Source organism: Emys orbicularis, chromosome 2 (genome assembly GCF_028017835.1).
Source record: "Emys orbicularis isolate rEmyOrb1 chromosome 2, rEmyOrb1.hap1, whole genome shotgun sequence".
NCBI classification, from domain to species: domain Eukaryota; kingdom Metazoa; phylum Chordata; order Testudines; family Emydidae; genus Emys; species Emys orbicularis.
Window position 1 is genome coordinate 156,525,376 of NC_088684.1, and position 14,541 is coordinate 156,539,916.

Genomic DNA, 14,541 nt, shown 5'->3' on the forward strand with positions numbered 1-14,541 from the left:
GAAATGATGAGTCATGTTGTAGCTTTGTCAGCTGGTTGGGAGATTTTCTGATTGGAGATTACATTATAGCCCAATCTACAACTACTCTACTTGTCCTTTGCCATTTCCTGGAAAATTCTCTTTAGTGGCTTGTGTTTATCCATGGATGTACAAAAGCTACATATACACATGGCAGTTACCTTGGTTAGCTTTTCGCTATAATTTATTACTTAATGGGTCTCTCAGGACAAGTAACCCCTGCTGGCGCACACTAAGTGCATTAGAATAGTTTCTAGGAGGTGTGGTATCTATAAAAGCTGTGTGCTAGAATTTCTTGGAAACCAGTGACTTCACTCATCCAGGCTCTGAAATTAAATCTCAGCAACATTTTTGTACTGGAGTTGTTTCATACATCGGTGGTTAAATTCTAGGTCAAATGCATTTACTGTATCTGAGAGAAGGGATTGAGTAGTTTGAGTGAGCACTTGTAGTTTGAGACTTTCTCTGCTGTAAGGAGGGATGGGGGTGGGGGAGAGACCAGCTGCTGCAAGCTTAGTGGCAGCAGGGAGGTAGGCTTCTCCAGGATGAGAGGCTGCTCTCCTCCCTACAGGGGAGATAACCAAAACGGCGTGCCTGCTTAGGGGAAGAACACACACACAGACACACACACACACCACCCCCAGCGAGGGGGCAGGGAAAGGTATTCCCCTTTGTTTTGTGTTTGTAAATTTGTTTCTTTTTGTTTGCTGGAAGCGCACTCCTTGGGCCTGATAAGTAAACAGATGGGGAAGACAAACACTGTCCAGAGTGGGGCTGACTTACCTCAGGCCCTGCCACCATTAGAGAGGGAAGTGCTAAGTCTGGTGAGACGGAGGAGGTGCCTTGCCACACTTGATGTCAGGAATGTGGTTGTTGGCACAGCGAACCATCCTGGGGCAAGGTATATCACCCCCAAAATGGACGACATTGTGAGGGCGCTGGTGCAAGCCATGACAGCAGAACAAGAGGCTACCTGGGTACAGATGGCCATCCAACAGTAGTTGGTACAGCTACAGCAGGAAATGAGTCAACTGCTGATGAGCCAGGCAACCCAGGATCAAGCCACCCTGCAGGAGGTCTTGAACCAACTGAAAGCCCTGACTGCTCTGACACATGGCCACGATGGGACACGTGTTACCAACAGTTACCTACAAAAGATGACAATGGAAGATGACATGGAGGCGTACCTTCTCACCTTCGAAAGAATGGCTCTACGTGAAGCCTGGCCCCAAGACCAGTGGGCCAGCATCTTTGCTTCTTTCCTGTGTGGAGAGGCCCAGAAGGCCTACTACAACATGGCAACGGAAGCTGCTACAGATTACTACCAGTTGAAGGCTGAAATCCTGGTGAGGTCCAGGGTGACGACAACTATAAGGGCCCAGAAGTTCCATGTGTAGAGGTACCGGGACAGCAGAGCACTGAGGTCACAACTCTTTGACTTGATCCATCTAACGCAGAAGTGAGTGTGCCCCGAGATCCACAGGACAGAGGATTATAGAAGTCTTAGTGTTGGACAATTAGGCATTAACGTGCCATCGCTGGTAGATTGGCAGAGGCCCTGGAGGTTTTTCGCCTTCCTCCGCAGCATAGGGCAGGGGTCGCAGGCTGGAGGATTCTCTGCGACTTGAAGTCTTTAAATCACGATCTGGAGACTTCAACAGCTGAGTTAAGGGAAAGTGGGGGGGTCAGCTTTTGTGGCCTGCATCATGCGGGAGGTCAGACTAGATGACCATAATGGTCCCTTCTGACCTTAAAGTCTATGAGTCTATGACAGGTTCATGAGAGGACTACCACCAGACCTACAAGGATGGGTTAGCCAGTATGACCCCTCCTCTTATGACGATTTAGTTGCCCCCGTAGACAGGCAGTTAATGACCAAGGAACTTTCTTGGACCACCGGGGAAGAGATGCATTGGATCAAGAGGCAAGTCCCCGCCCCGAAGGCCCAGACTTCTAAAGGGTTGGGCAAAACTAGATTGGGGAGGAAGGATGCTGAAGAGCAACCCTGAGGCTGCAAAGGGACTTGGGGAACTGGGGAGAGAGGGTTATGGGGTAAGACTCAATCGCCAAAAAATAGTAGGATGTCCTGAGCAGGATATAGGTATTATGCCTGTCGGGAACTAGGGCATATAGCAGCCCAATGTCCTAATGTTGAGGAGCCCATGCAGTGCAGCCTGGGTTATCATGAAGATCCATGTGGCTTGATTAACCTTGTGGGAGTCATGATGACCCCACATAGATATACGCAGCCAGTTAGGATGAATGGCAGAGAGACCATTCCATTAGTGGACTCTGGAAGTGCTGTCACACTGGTCTCAGGGAAACTAGTGGGGTGGAACCAGGTTTCTTGGGCCAAATGCACAGGAATAACCTGTGTACATGTGGCTGTCGATTACTATCCGACCATCCCTGTACAAATGGAGGTTCAGGAGAATACTACAAGTGTGACGGCAGGGGTGGTCCCTAAGCGCCCGTATCCAGTTCTCCTAGGATGAGATTTCGCAGGGTTTGGAAACCTACTCCTGGTGGATGAGTCAGAGGAGGGTAGTGATCCTGGGATTGATACTCTGGCACCAGTAGATAGCCCTCTCCCAGTTTCTCTGAATTAGTCCACGACTTTTCTCTGCAACTGGAAAGCCCTGGAAAGCTAGGCGAGAAAGGAGGAAGGACAAAAGATTGGGGACCAGGATCTTGGCCCTGAACTGGCTGCGCTCATAGGTAAGCAATCTCGTCCAACAGGTGAGGGAGGGGTGACTCAGATAGTTGATGAGCCAGAAGCTAGACCCAGTTCCGCTGAGACCAATCCTGGAGGTGCAACAGAAATAGGTGCCCTTGAACTTGAATATATTGGGCTCTCATTTAAGAATTTTGGGCAGAACCAAGCCAATGATCCACTGTACCATAATATTAGAAAGAGATAGTTGAGGTGAATGGGGTCCTGGTGGAGGGGAAAACCAAAGGCCAGGGTCATACTTCATGATAAAAAAGGGACCTATTATATAGAGTAGTCCAAATACAAGACCAAGAAGTGGAGCAGCTCCTGGTACCTTGAAGACACCAGAGGGCAGCGTTGGACCTAGCCCATCGTCATTTGTTCGGAGGACATCTAGGGGTAGATAAGACCCTTGATCAAATCCTACAGAGGTTCTTTTGGCCAGGAGTTTATATGGGATCTGACTATATTGTGCCTGCTGCCCAGAATGCCAATTATATGTCTCACAACTGCACTTGAGGGCCCCCTACCAATTATTGAAGTCGTGTTCAAGAGGATAGCCGTAGACCTGATAGGCCCACTGGAGAAGATGGCCCGGGGCCATCAGAGTGTGCTTGTTGTTCTGGACTATGCCACCCAATACTCAGAAGCCATACCCCTACGAAACACAATGTCCAAGATCATGAAGGAGTTGATTCAAATTTTCTCTAAGGTTGGGATACTCAAAGAGATCTTGACAGAGCAAGAAACCCCCTTTGTGTCAAAATTGATGAAAGACGTGTGCAATACTCCACATACGGGCCCTATGAACCTCAGTCTACCATCCACAGACTAGTACCAGAGGGGTGGCCGTGTTAGTCTGGATCTGTAAAAAGCAACAGAGTCCTGTGGCACCTTATAGACTAACAGACTTATTGGAGCATAAGCTTTCGTGGGTGAATACCCACTTCGTCAGATGCATCCACAGACTGATGGCCTCGTTGAACACTTTAATAGGACACTGAAGAAAATGATATGGAAATTGGTGAGCCGGAATGGAAAAATTGGAATACCTTAGTACCTTACCTGATGTTTGCTATAAGGGAGGTTCTCCAGATGTTTGCTATAAGGGAGGATCCCCAGACTTCTACTGGGTTTTCCCCCTTTGATCTGCTGTATGGTCACCACCCCCGTGGTATACTGGACATTGCCAAGGAAGACTGGGAAGAACAGCCTAACCAGGGAGGAACATCATTGAGCATGTGATGTAGATGCGGAACCAAATAGCCCAAGTCACCCCCATAGTGTGAGAACACCTGGAAATAGCACAAGAGACCCAACAGACCCATTATAATCACTGAGCGAAGGGTCAGAAATTTCAGACGGGAGATCTGGTAATGGTGCTAGTGTTCACAGCTGAAAGCAAGCACCTGGCCATATGAAGTAGTAGAAGCCATCGGGTACGTTGACTATAAAATTCAACAGCCCAAACACCAGAATCAGGTCTACCTATTGAAGCTCTGGCAAGACAGAGAAGCCAACAACAGGACAACTCCCTGCAGCAAGGGGGCAAGGAAAGGTATTCCCCTGTGTTTTGTGTTTCTAAATTTGTTTCTCTTTGTTTGGAGGAGGAGCAATCCTTGGGCTGCACGGAGGCCTCCCTTGGCAATATTGGTAAATAAACAGAGGTGGAACACAAATACTGTCCAGAGTGGGGCTGTTTTACCCCAGGCCCCGCCCCACCACTGCCAGAGGGTGAAGTGCTAAGTCTGGTGAGATGGAGGAGATACCTTGCCACACTACCTACCATAAAGTAACAAAATTCAAGCTGGTGCTTGAATTCCACAAACAAAGGCCTTACTCCAATAACACTAAGCTCTCAGCCTCAGCAAGTTTCACCCTGTGCTTAGTGATTCACAGCATCCCCTACTGCATACACATATTACACTGAATGGCAGTCATCAGACACATTTATTAGGATCTCTGCCTAATAAAGACATGGTCAGATAAAGACACACGCCACCGTTGTTGTAATAGACACATTACACACAAACTCTTTACCCAATAGCCTGCAATGATGCAAGTCTCCAGTTGTTGTGTCTGTCTATTTAGAATGTAAGCTCCACAGGGAAGGGATTATTTTCCTCTGTGTTCTGCATGACACTTGGCGTGCTGTGGGCATATAGCAAATATAATAAACATTACCCTTGTTTTTGCAAAGCTAAAAATCCAGGAAGCCTGCATGGTAGGACATTATTATTAGAGAAGTTTGAGTTCTTTAGATCTTTACTGCTTTTGACCCTCATCCTGCAAACACTTAAGCCCATGCTTAAATATACTACTGTGAATAATCAATTTAACTTTTCCACCATGAATTGATTTCAATTGAACTTCTTAGGGTAGTTATGTAAGCATGTGCTTAAGTGTATGCAGCATAGGGCTTATAGTCCTGATCCTCATTATAGTCAATAGCAAAACTTTCATTAACTTCAATGAGAGCAAAACTGGACCCTGAGCGTAGTAGTTTTGAACTAATCTACAGTAATTCTGGAACTAAAGAAAAAAGAAAAGATTTTCTCCTCTTAGCCATATTAGGATACAATTTGAGACACTTTCAGAGAAAGAATGAGCTGTTCTTTGATGTATAGAAGCATATGCTTTGTCCTGGTAATATGCCAGTGCTGATGTGCAGTATAGCATAGGGAATGATGTACCAATCTTGCAGGAACAGCATTATGCTGTGTAGTACAGTAGCTGACACTGATTTGCAATACAAGAATGATAAAGTTCTTTCATTATAATTTGCTAAATCTGTGGAAGTAGTTTTCCTTTGATGTCTTAGATGTGTTCCTGAGCTCTTGAACCAAGACACTGCATTGAAATTACAGTCAGGGTGTCACTTTTGAATACAAGGATGACAGATTTCCCAAAAGATTGAAAAATGTATGGCAGAAAAATCCTTGTTTCATTTAGAAAGTGGAAATTGCTCTTTATATCTTTGGAGAATTATGCTGTTATAAATCTTTGAAGATGTCAGGGTAAACAGTTTGATTAATTTTTCACAGAATATTGCAGTTTTAGCTAGAGGTTACACTGCTATTTAAAATTACAGCTTTTGTCATCCTCAAAATTCAGGTGGTTTTAAAATATGTTCTCTTTAACCATGAAAGTAGATAAATTGCTTGCTATGAGTAGTGTGTTTCTGATTAAAAGAGAACTTTTACTGGAAAAAATGGATTTTGAACTTATGAAGTGATAAAAGATTGAAATACTTTTTTATTTGTTTATTACACATAATAAAATTACTGTAATTTCAAAAGGAACATTTGAGGAAAAAGTTAGAATTTTGACTTCCATTATCTGTGTATGTTCTCTGTAGTTCAGTTCCTGGTTTTCTAATAGCAAGGTCATCTTCAGGGTGACCAGCTATCTGTGTCTAAGAAGAAAAGTGCATTGAAGTTAGTGCAATTAAAACTTCACAGTTCAAACTTTGACTTTTCAGAGATAAAGAGCAATTCACTTTATGGCTATTTCACTTAGACTCATAGACTTTAAGGTCAGAAGGGACCAATATGGTCATCTAGTCTGACCTCCCGCATGATGCAGGCCACAAAAGCTGACCCACCCACTTTCCCTTAATTTAAAGACTTCAAGTCGCAGAGCATCCTCCAGCTTGCGACCCCTGCCCTATGCTGCGGAGGAAGGCGAAAAACCTCCAGGGCCTCTGCCAATCTACCCTGGAGGAAAATTCCTTCCCGACCCCAAATATGGCGATCAGTAGAACCCCGAGCATACAGGCAAGATTCTACAGCCGGACTCTCATTTTACCAGCGATGGCACGTTAATGCCTAATTGACGTTATCCCATCAAACCCACTTCAGTGTGGGTGTCTGAGCATGGGCAATAAAATGAAAGGTTTGATTGTGCCTGTGTTTGCCCTAAGTTATTTTCGACATTAGGCTTTATAGATAAGTCAATCAGAAAGCTCTCCTGCATAGCAACTTTATGCTGTTTCTTAAAAAGTGTACAGTATGCCAGTCACAGCACTCTCGCTAATAATGACTGCCACAGTTCAGGAATTCACACAGTCACTATGCTGCTGTTAGTATCTGTACTGTGCACATGCAAACCTCTCCATTCTCATTGGTTATTAGATCCCTTCTGCTCTGATTGGCTTCTGTATGCTGAATTTTCAAGCTGTTTGCCAGCGAGAAAGATGCCAGCTAAAGCAGAAAATCTCCAAAATTCACATTAGCAACCTTTTGGTTCATTTCTCTTTCTTCCATCTTACTCTTTGCACTTGTTTTTCAACAGATAATTCAAGATAGGCTGTAAAATAGGCTCAAATCACTGCAGCAAAATATTTTATTTAAAAGAAAATTAGGCCCACATCCACAAACCAACTTAGGCATTGGGACACTGAGCATCGCAATGCCTAACTTTTAGGCACCTAGAAAATTACAGCAACACTGTGATCCTCAAAGCCTGCGTTATTAGGCACTTAAGCTCCCTCTACAATGAATGGGGAGAGAGGTGCATTAGAATGTAATCCACAAAAGCCAGAATGCTAGGTGAGGAGCTGCTTAAGTTAGCCAGAGGGAGATGCTGATGAGAGGGGTTTGTCCTACCGCACCCATTCACAGAGTTTAGTGCCTAAGTCCAGGCTGCAGGAAGGCAGAGCTGTGAACCCCTCTCCTGGAGTCAGGTGACTTAGGTACCTAAGTTGTTTCTTGTGAGAATGAGACACTTGCCTCACTCCACACAAAACAGCCTGAAGAGCAGTGATGGTGCTTATCTTATAACTCTTAGCTCAGTGGTTAGAGCATTTACCTGGGATGTGAGACGTGCAGGTTCAATTTCTCCATTGGCCTGAGGGGAAAAGGAGATTTGAACAGGGATCTTCTATCTTGGTCTCTCCCGTTGAAGCTGTTCGACTGTGGATAAATAATTAGAGAGCCTTTGGAGCAGGGGGACCGGACCCAGGGTTTCCCACCTCCCAGGTGGGTCCTAACCACCAGGCTACAGACTCATTCACTCTCTCTGACCCAGTGACTCTTATCCACAGTGCAAGTGCTTCCTCAGGAGAGACTGAGGCAGCTGCACATCAGAATATCCCATAGGTCAGTGGTTAGAGCACTCTCCTGAGAGAGTGGAGGCCCCTGTTCAAATCCTTTCTTCCCCTCAGGCCCAGGGGGGTAATTGAACCTGCATCCCAGGTGAGTGCTCTAACCACTGGGCTAAAAGTTATAAGGCTACTACCCCACTCGCCAAGAACGTGAATGGGACCCAATCCAGTAGGCAGTCGCTAAGCATGCCTACTTGATCAGGTCCCACAGGTGAGATAAGTGTTTGCCTGCCTATCTTCCTCTGCTTAGTGGATCACTCTGGGACTTAGGTGGGAGATGAGCCTCCAGACTATCAGAGGGAGGCAGCAATGCATATAGATTCATAGATTCAGAGATTCTAGGACTGGAAGGGACCTCGAGAGGTCATCGAGTCCAGTCCCCTGCCCGCATGGCAGGACCAAATACTGTCTAGACCATCCCTGATAGACATTTATCTATCCTACTCTTAAATATCTCCAGAGATGGAGATTCCACAACCTCCTTAGGCAATTTATTCCAGTGTTTAACCACCCTGACAGTTAGGAACTTTTTCCTAATGTCCAACCTAGACCTCCCTTGCTGCAGTTTAAGCCCATTGCTTCTTGTTCTATCCTTAGAGGCTAAGGTGAACAAGTTTTCTCCCTCCTCCTTATGACACCCTTTTAGATACCTGAAAACTGCTATCATGTCCCCTCTCAGTCTTCTCTTTTCCAAACTAAACAAACCCAATTCTTTCAGCCTTCCTTCATAGGTCATGTTCTCAAGACCTTTAATCATTCTTGTTGCTCTTCTCTGGACCCTCTCCAATTTCTCCACATCTTTCTTGAAATGCGGTGCCCAGAACTGGACACAATACTCCAGCTGAGGCCTAACCAGAGCAGAGTAGAGCGGAAGAATGACTTCTCGTGTCTTGCTCACAACACACCTGTTAATACATCCCAGAATCATGTTTGCTTTTTTTGCAACAGCATCACACTGTTGACTCATATTTAGCTTGTGGTCCACTATAACCCCTAGATCCCTTTCTGCCGTACTCCTTCCTAGACAGTCTCTTCCCATTCTGTATGTGTGAAACTGATTTTTTCTTCCTAAGTGGAGCACTTTGCATTTGTCTTTGTTAAACTTCATCCTGTTTAACTCAGACCATTTCTCCAATTTGTCCAGATCATTTTGAATTATGACCCTGTCCTCCAAAGCAGTTGCAATCCCTCCCAGTTTGGTATCATCCGCAAACTTAATAAGCGTACTTTCTATGCCAATATCTAAGTCGTTAATGAAGATATTGAACAGAGCCGGTCCCAAAACAGACCCCTGCGGAACCCCACTCGTTATGCCTTTCCAGCAGGATTGGGAACCATTAATAACAACTCTCTGAGTACGGTTATCCAGCCAGTTATGCACCCACCTTATAGTAGCCCCATCTAAATTGTATTTGCCTAGTTTGTCGATAAGAATATCATGCGAGACCGTATCAAATGCCTTAGTAAAGTCTAGGTATACCACATCCACAGCTTCTCCCTTATCCACAAGACTCGTTAGCTTTCTTTGATAGGATATCAGATTGGTTTGACATGATTTGTTCTTTACAAATCCATGCTGGCTGTTCCCTATCACCTTACCACCTTCCAAGTGTTTGCAGATGATTTCCTTAATTACTTGCTCCATTATCTTCCCTGGCACAGAAGTTAAACTAACTGGTCTGTAGTTTCCTGGGTTGTTTTTATTTCCCTTTTTATAGATGGGCACTATAGTTGCCCTTTTCCAGTCTTCTGGAATCTCTCCCGTCTCCCATGATTTTCCAAAGATAATAGCTAGAGGCTCAGATACCTCCTCTATTAGCTCCTTGAGTATTCTAGGATGCATTTCATCAGGCCCTGGTGACTTGCAGGCATCTAACTTTTCTAAGTGATTTTTAACTTGTTCTTTTTTTATTTTATCTGCTAAACCTACCCCCTTCCTATTAGCATTCACTATGTTAGGCATTCCTTCAGACTTCTCGGTGAAGACCGAAACAAAGAAGTCATTAAGCATCTCTGCCATTTCCAAGTTTCCTGTTACTGTTTCTCCCTCTTCACTAAGCAGTGGGCCTACCCTGTCTTTGGTCTTCCTCTTGCTTCTAATGTATTGATAAAAAGTCTTCTTGTTCCCCTTTATTCCAGTAGCTAGTTTGAGCTCATTTTGTGCCTTTGCCTTTCTAATCTTGCCCCTGCATTCCTGTGTTGTTTGCCTATATTCATCCTTTGTAATCTGTCCTAGTTTCCATTTTTTGTATGACTCCTTTTTATTTTTTAGATCATGCAAGATCTCGTGGTTAAGCCAAGGTGGTCTTTTGCCACATTTTCTATCTTTCCTAACCAGCGGAATAGCTTGCTTTTGGGCCCTTAATAGTGTCCCTTTGAAAAACTGCCAACTCTCCTCAGTTGTTTTTCCCCTCAGTCTTGATTCCCATGGGACCTTACCTATCAGCTCTCTGAGCTTACCAAAATCCGCCTTCCTGAAATCCATTGTCTCTATTTTGCTGTTCTCCCTTCTACCCTTCCTTAGAATTGCAAACTCTATGATTTCATGATCACTTTCACCCAAGCTGCCTTCTACTTTCAAATTCTCAACGAGTTCCTCCCTATTTGTTAAAATCAAGTCTAGAACAGCTTCCCCCCAGTAGCTTTTTCAACCTTCTGAAATAAAAAGTTGTCTGCAATGCAGTCCAAGAATTTGTTGGATAGTCTGTGCCCCGCTGTGTTATTTTCCCAACATATATCCGGATAGTTGAAGTCCCCCATCACCACCAAATCTTGGGCTTTGGATGATTTTGTTAGTTGTTTAAAAAAAGCCTCATCCACCTCTTCCACCTGGTTAGGTGGCCTGTAGTAGACTCCTAGCATGACATCACCCTTGTTTTTTACCCCTTTTAGCCTAACCCAGAGACTCTCAACACTTCCATCTCCTATGTCCATCTCTACCTCAGTCCAAGTGTGTACATTTTTAATATATAAGGCAACACCTCCTCCCTTTTCCCCCTGTCTATCCTTCCTGAGCAAGCTGTATCCATCCACACCAACATTCCAATCATGTGTATCATATGCTTAGAGGCAGAAACTTAGGCACCTAGGGAATTTTTACCCTGAAAATTTAGACTGAGTTTAGGTGCCTACAGTGTTTGGCAGGAGTTTTGTGAATCACAGTAGAGCCTAAAACTTGAATTCAGCTGCCTAAATCCCAAATTTAGGCACCTAAATCTGAGGATTAGGCTGCTTAAATTAATCCCACCCTTAATTCCTGTCCACGAGAAGAAGAAATAAAGCTAAATCAGCAGCCTGAAGTAAGTGGTTTTGTTCACGCCTCTAAGCGGTCAGGAAGGTGCCTCTCCATGTAGCACAGGGTAAAGTGACTTATTTGTAGAGCCCTGCACGGTTACAAAGTTTATATCCGCAGATGGGGATATCCACATCTGTGGAAGTAAATTTTGTGTCTGTGCAGTGGTCTGTTTACTTGGTGTTGTCAGCTGAAGAGTGTCTGCTTGCATGTTAATTAGAAAAGACAATCACTGGTACGCAACTAGAAAACAAGGGTGAAATACTGGCCCCATTAAAGTCAATGGGAGTTTGGCTGTTGACTTCAATGGAGCCAGAGTTTCACTGCAAATATATGTAAGAACATGTGGGTCATATAACTGGAGAACTGCTAATGGCCATGAAATCTCACCATAGATTTTAAAAAGAGTCAACTGAGGGCATCATCAGATCACATCACCACTCATGATTTACTGAAAAGTAAATTCAGTTCTATTGTCTTGCAATCTGTCAAACTGTTATGTTTTAAGGCTTCTGGTTATGGTTTGTTTTATTTATGATCGCTCTTTCTCAGCATCAATTTTCTTGTGGAAGATGAAAAATAACTAACTTTATTTTTAACAACAAAAACAAATTAAATTACAAGGTGTGAAGAACACACCAGAGATAAACAATGGCATGAACGTCAGGGCTGCTGTCCCTACTTATGGAGAAAGTGCCCTGAGATCTTTAAAGTATTGCCAGTAAGGACTTTTGTTTTGTATCTCATCCCAAAGATGGAACAGCTAACTGCACAGAGTTCCCACCACTGTGCTGGGCAATGGTTCAATACTTGCTGAGAGGGAAGAGCATTATGTGCTGAGCCACCACACCACTTCTTACAGCACGGTGCCTTTTCTTTGACGCTTTCCATTCAGATCCAGACTAACCATAAAAGTTCTTAAATGATAATATCTGACAAGTTCACAGCACGAGGCATGGCTGCCAGGCTACTACGGCTTTCCAGCGTGCGTTGACGCTTTGTACAGGATAAAAGCAGACACATTTCTATACCTTTTAAAGTACTGGTATCAGCAGTAAAGTTAAATCTTTCTTGGAGGCAGTTTCAAAACTAAGCTATTCAAATCCATGTTTGTTTATGTGCTTCTGAACATTGGCACTCTATCTACTGTAGACTCAAGTTTTTAAATCATACTTGATCATCCTAATGTAACAAGCTGCAGACAGACACTATAGGAATGCCATGTGCTGGGGGTTCTTGAGCTGTCCTAGGGGTTACTACCATTATACTGATGGTAGTGTCTCTGTGTATACAACTGTTCCGCTCCTCCTATGTGACTGTTGTGAGTGCACGTACATCTGTGTGTGTTTGTGGGCAACCTCAGAAGACATGCACTATTTTTATACTCTTTACTGTTGCATTTGGAATGGAGGAAGGAGACAGGTGCAGTACAATAATATTTGGCATTTCTACAGCTTTCAAAGATCTGTAGCATCCAGGGATCTTACTGCAGGTTATAAACATTAATGAATTAAGCCCCACCCACCCCCAACCCCTGTAGTTAAAGGCGGCGGTAGCTAGGAATTTACTGCATTCAGACACTTAAGAGCCTTTGGGAGGGTTATATGAACACAGTCCTCAAAACAAAAGAACATTAATTCCTCAGTGTCTGTCTTCAAGAAGAACTTCTGATAGTGTTTTCTTTTCCAAGGCTGTCGTTCGATTTATTTCAGGGAAGGTCAGAAAGTTTTCAAGTTCGGAATCTATTTTCTTTTTGTTACTCTGTGTTACGCTTTGTGGTAAAAGCATTTGGGTGTTCAGAGCCACTAAGCACCCACAACTTTGTTTGAAGTCAGTGGGAGCTGTGAATGTTCAGCACTTCACCAAGTGCAGGGATTGTTCTTACTCGTGGTAAGGGGAAAGGTTCCTCAGAAGATCTCTCACAACCTTTTCTCCCCGATTTCTACTTAGGTTAGCGTCTGGCTAGCCCTTTACATGTAAAGAAGCCAGGAATTCTAGAATCCAAACATTGTAAAGTTACATTGTATTAAATTTTCCTGTGTATCAATTATTAATTTATGACTGATTCATAACCTGCTGGATCTTAGTATTTGCCTGGTGTACTATTTGTTGTTTTTCTCTATTTCTTTCATTGGTTTATATGTAAAGAGGCAGTAATGTAGGCTGGTAGTTAAAGGAGGTAGCTAGGAGTCAGAACTGGCAAGTTCTAGGCTATCAATTCATCATGTGATCTTGAGCAGATTACTTAACCTTCCTGTATCTCCGTTTACCCATCTGCACCAATAATATATGCCAGTCTTACGGGGATGGGGCTTAATTCATTAATGTTTATAACCTGCTCTGAGATCCTTGGATGCTACAGATCTTTGAATGCTGTAGAAATGCCAAATATTATTGTACTGCACCTATCTCCTTCCTCCATTTAATACAGGAAATACTTGCATTATCAGTTAAGGCTGTAGATTAGCAGTAAAACTCCTGTCTCTTTTCTTCTCCTTCCTTGCTTTGCTGTGCAAACTCTTCCTAATATTGTTTATGTGGTTCTCTTTTCTAGCTCTGTTTTTTGATGTTTTGGACTCCGAATGCATCAGAGAAGATTTTAGTTGACATAATTGGAGTCGATTTTGCCTTTGCAGAACTGTGTGTCATTCCTTTGCGCATCTTCTCCTTTTTCCCAGTTCCAGGTAAAAATACAGACCAGTTGACACTAGGGCTGAATGTGGCTCAAGGTATAAATGTTGTAGTGAGGGTCTGTCACTAGACAGACAAATTTAGCATACATACATTTCTTAAATGGACTCAGTGGGAAAACTAAAAGCGGACATGTATCTGTTCTAGGTGCCTGAGCATGTGCATTGTGCACTGTGTTTCTGCCCAACTGTGTGTTTGTACAACATGTTGGACAACTACACAATATGAACACACCTTGATACTGAACAGGGCCCACAAACAATAAAACTGAATGCTCTCCTTCATATTATATGGATGTTTATTACATTACTAGCCAAAATATTTCCCTCAAATATTAAAATGCTGACGTAAATATTATAACCTACATGTGTTACTGCTACATTGTATAGAGTCTTCCGATGGATCAATATATATCTAAGAGCACAGCTCCGTAAGGATTATGGTCTCCAAATATGAAGTTCTGTTTCAGGGGGTCTGTTCCTCACTTGACACATATAGGTATCCTTTCTTCCTGACCTTAAAAGGGGTTATGCATTTTTAATGAGGAGAATGCACCTACCATATGGAAGAGAAGTTTAAGATTTATTTGTATTACTGTCACACACACATTTTTATTTTAATGGAGTCAAACTATCTTATTGTAAAATGTTTTTGGCAGGACAGTTCACACTGAGGGAAGTTTGCTGTACCTCTGACTGCTTTTTGCACAATTAAAAGCACTAA

The 14,541-nt window shown here is 43.4% G+C and overlaps 1 protein-coding gene across 4 annotated transcripts in view; it reads left to right on the forward strand.

Annotated features, from left to right (window-relative positions):
• Positions 1-14,541, forward strand: part of ANKH (ANKH inorganic pyrophosphate transport regulator) — a 154,124-nt gene that overhangs the window by 133,372 nt on the left and 6,211 nt on the right. For all 4 annotated transcript variants that reach the window (XM_065398606.1, XM_065398603.1, XM_065398605.1 and 1 more), the window contains one exon: positions 13,682-13,811. In XM_065398606.1, coding sequence (XP_065254678.1) covers positions 13,682-13,811 — 130 coding nt within the window. The remainder of the gene's footprint in view (positions 1-13,681; positions 13,812-14,541) is intronic.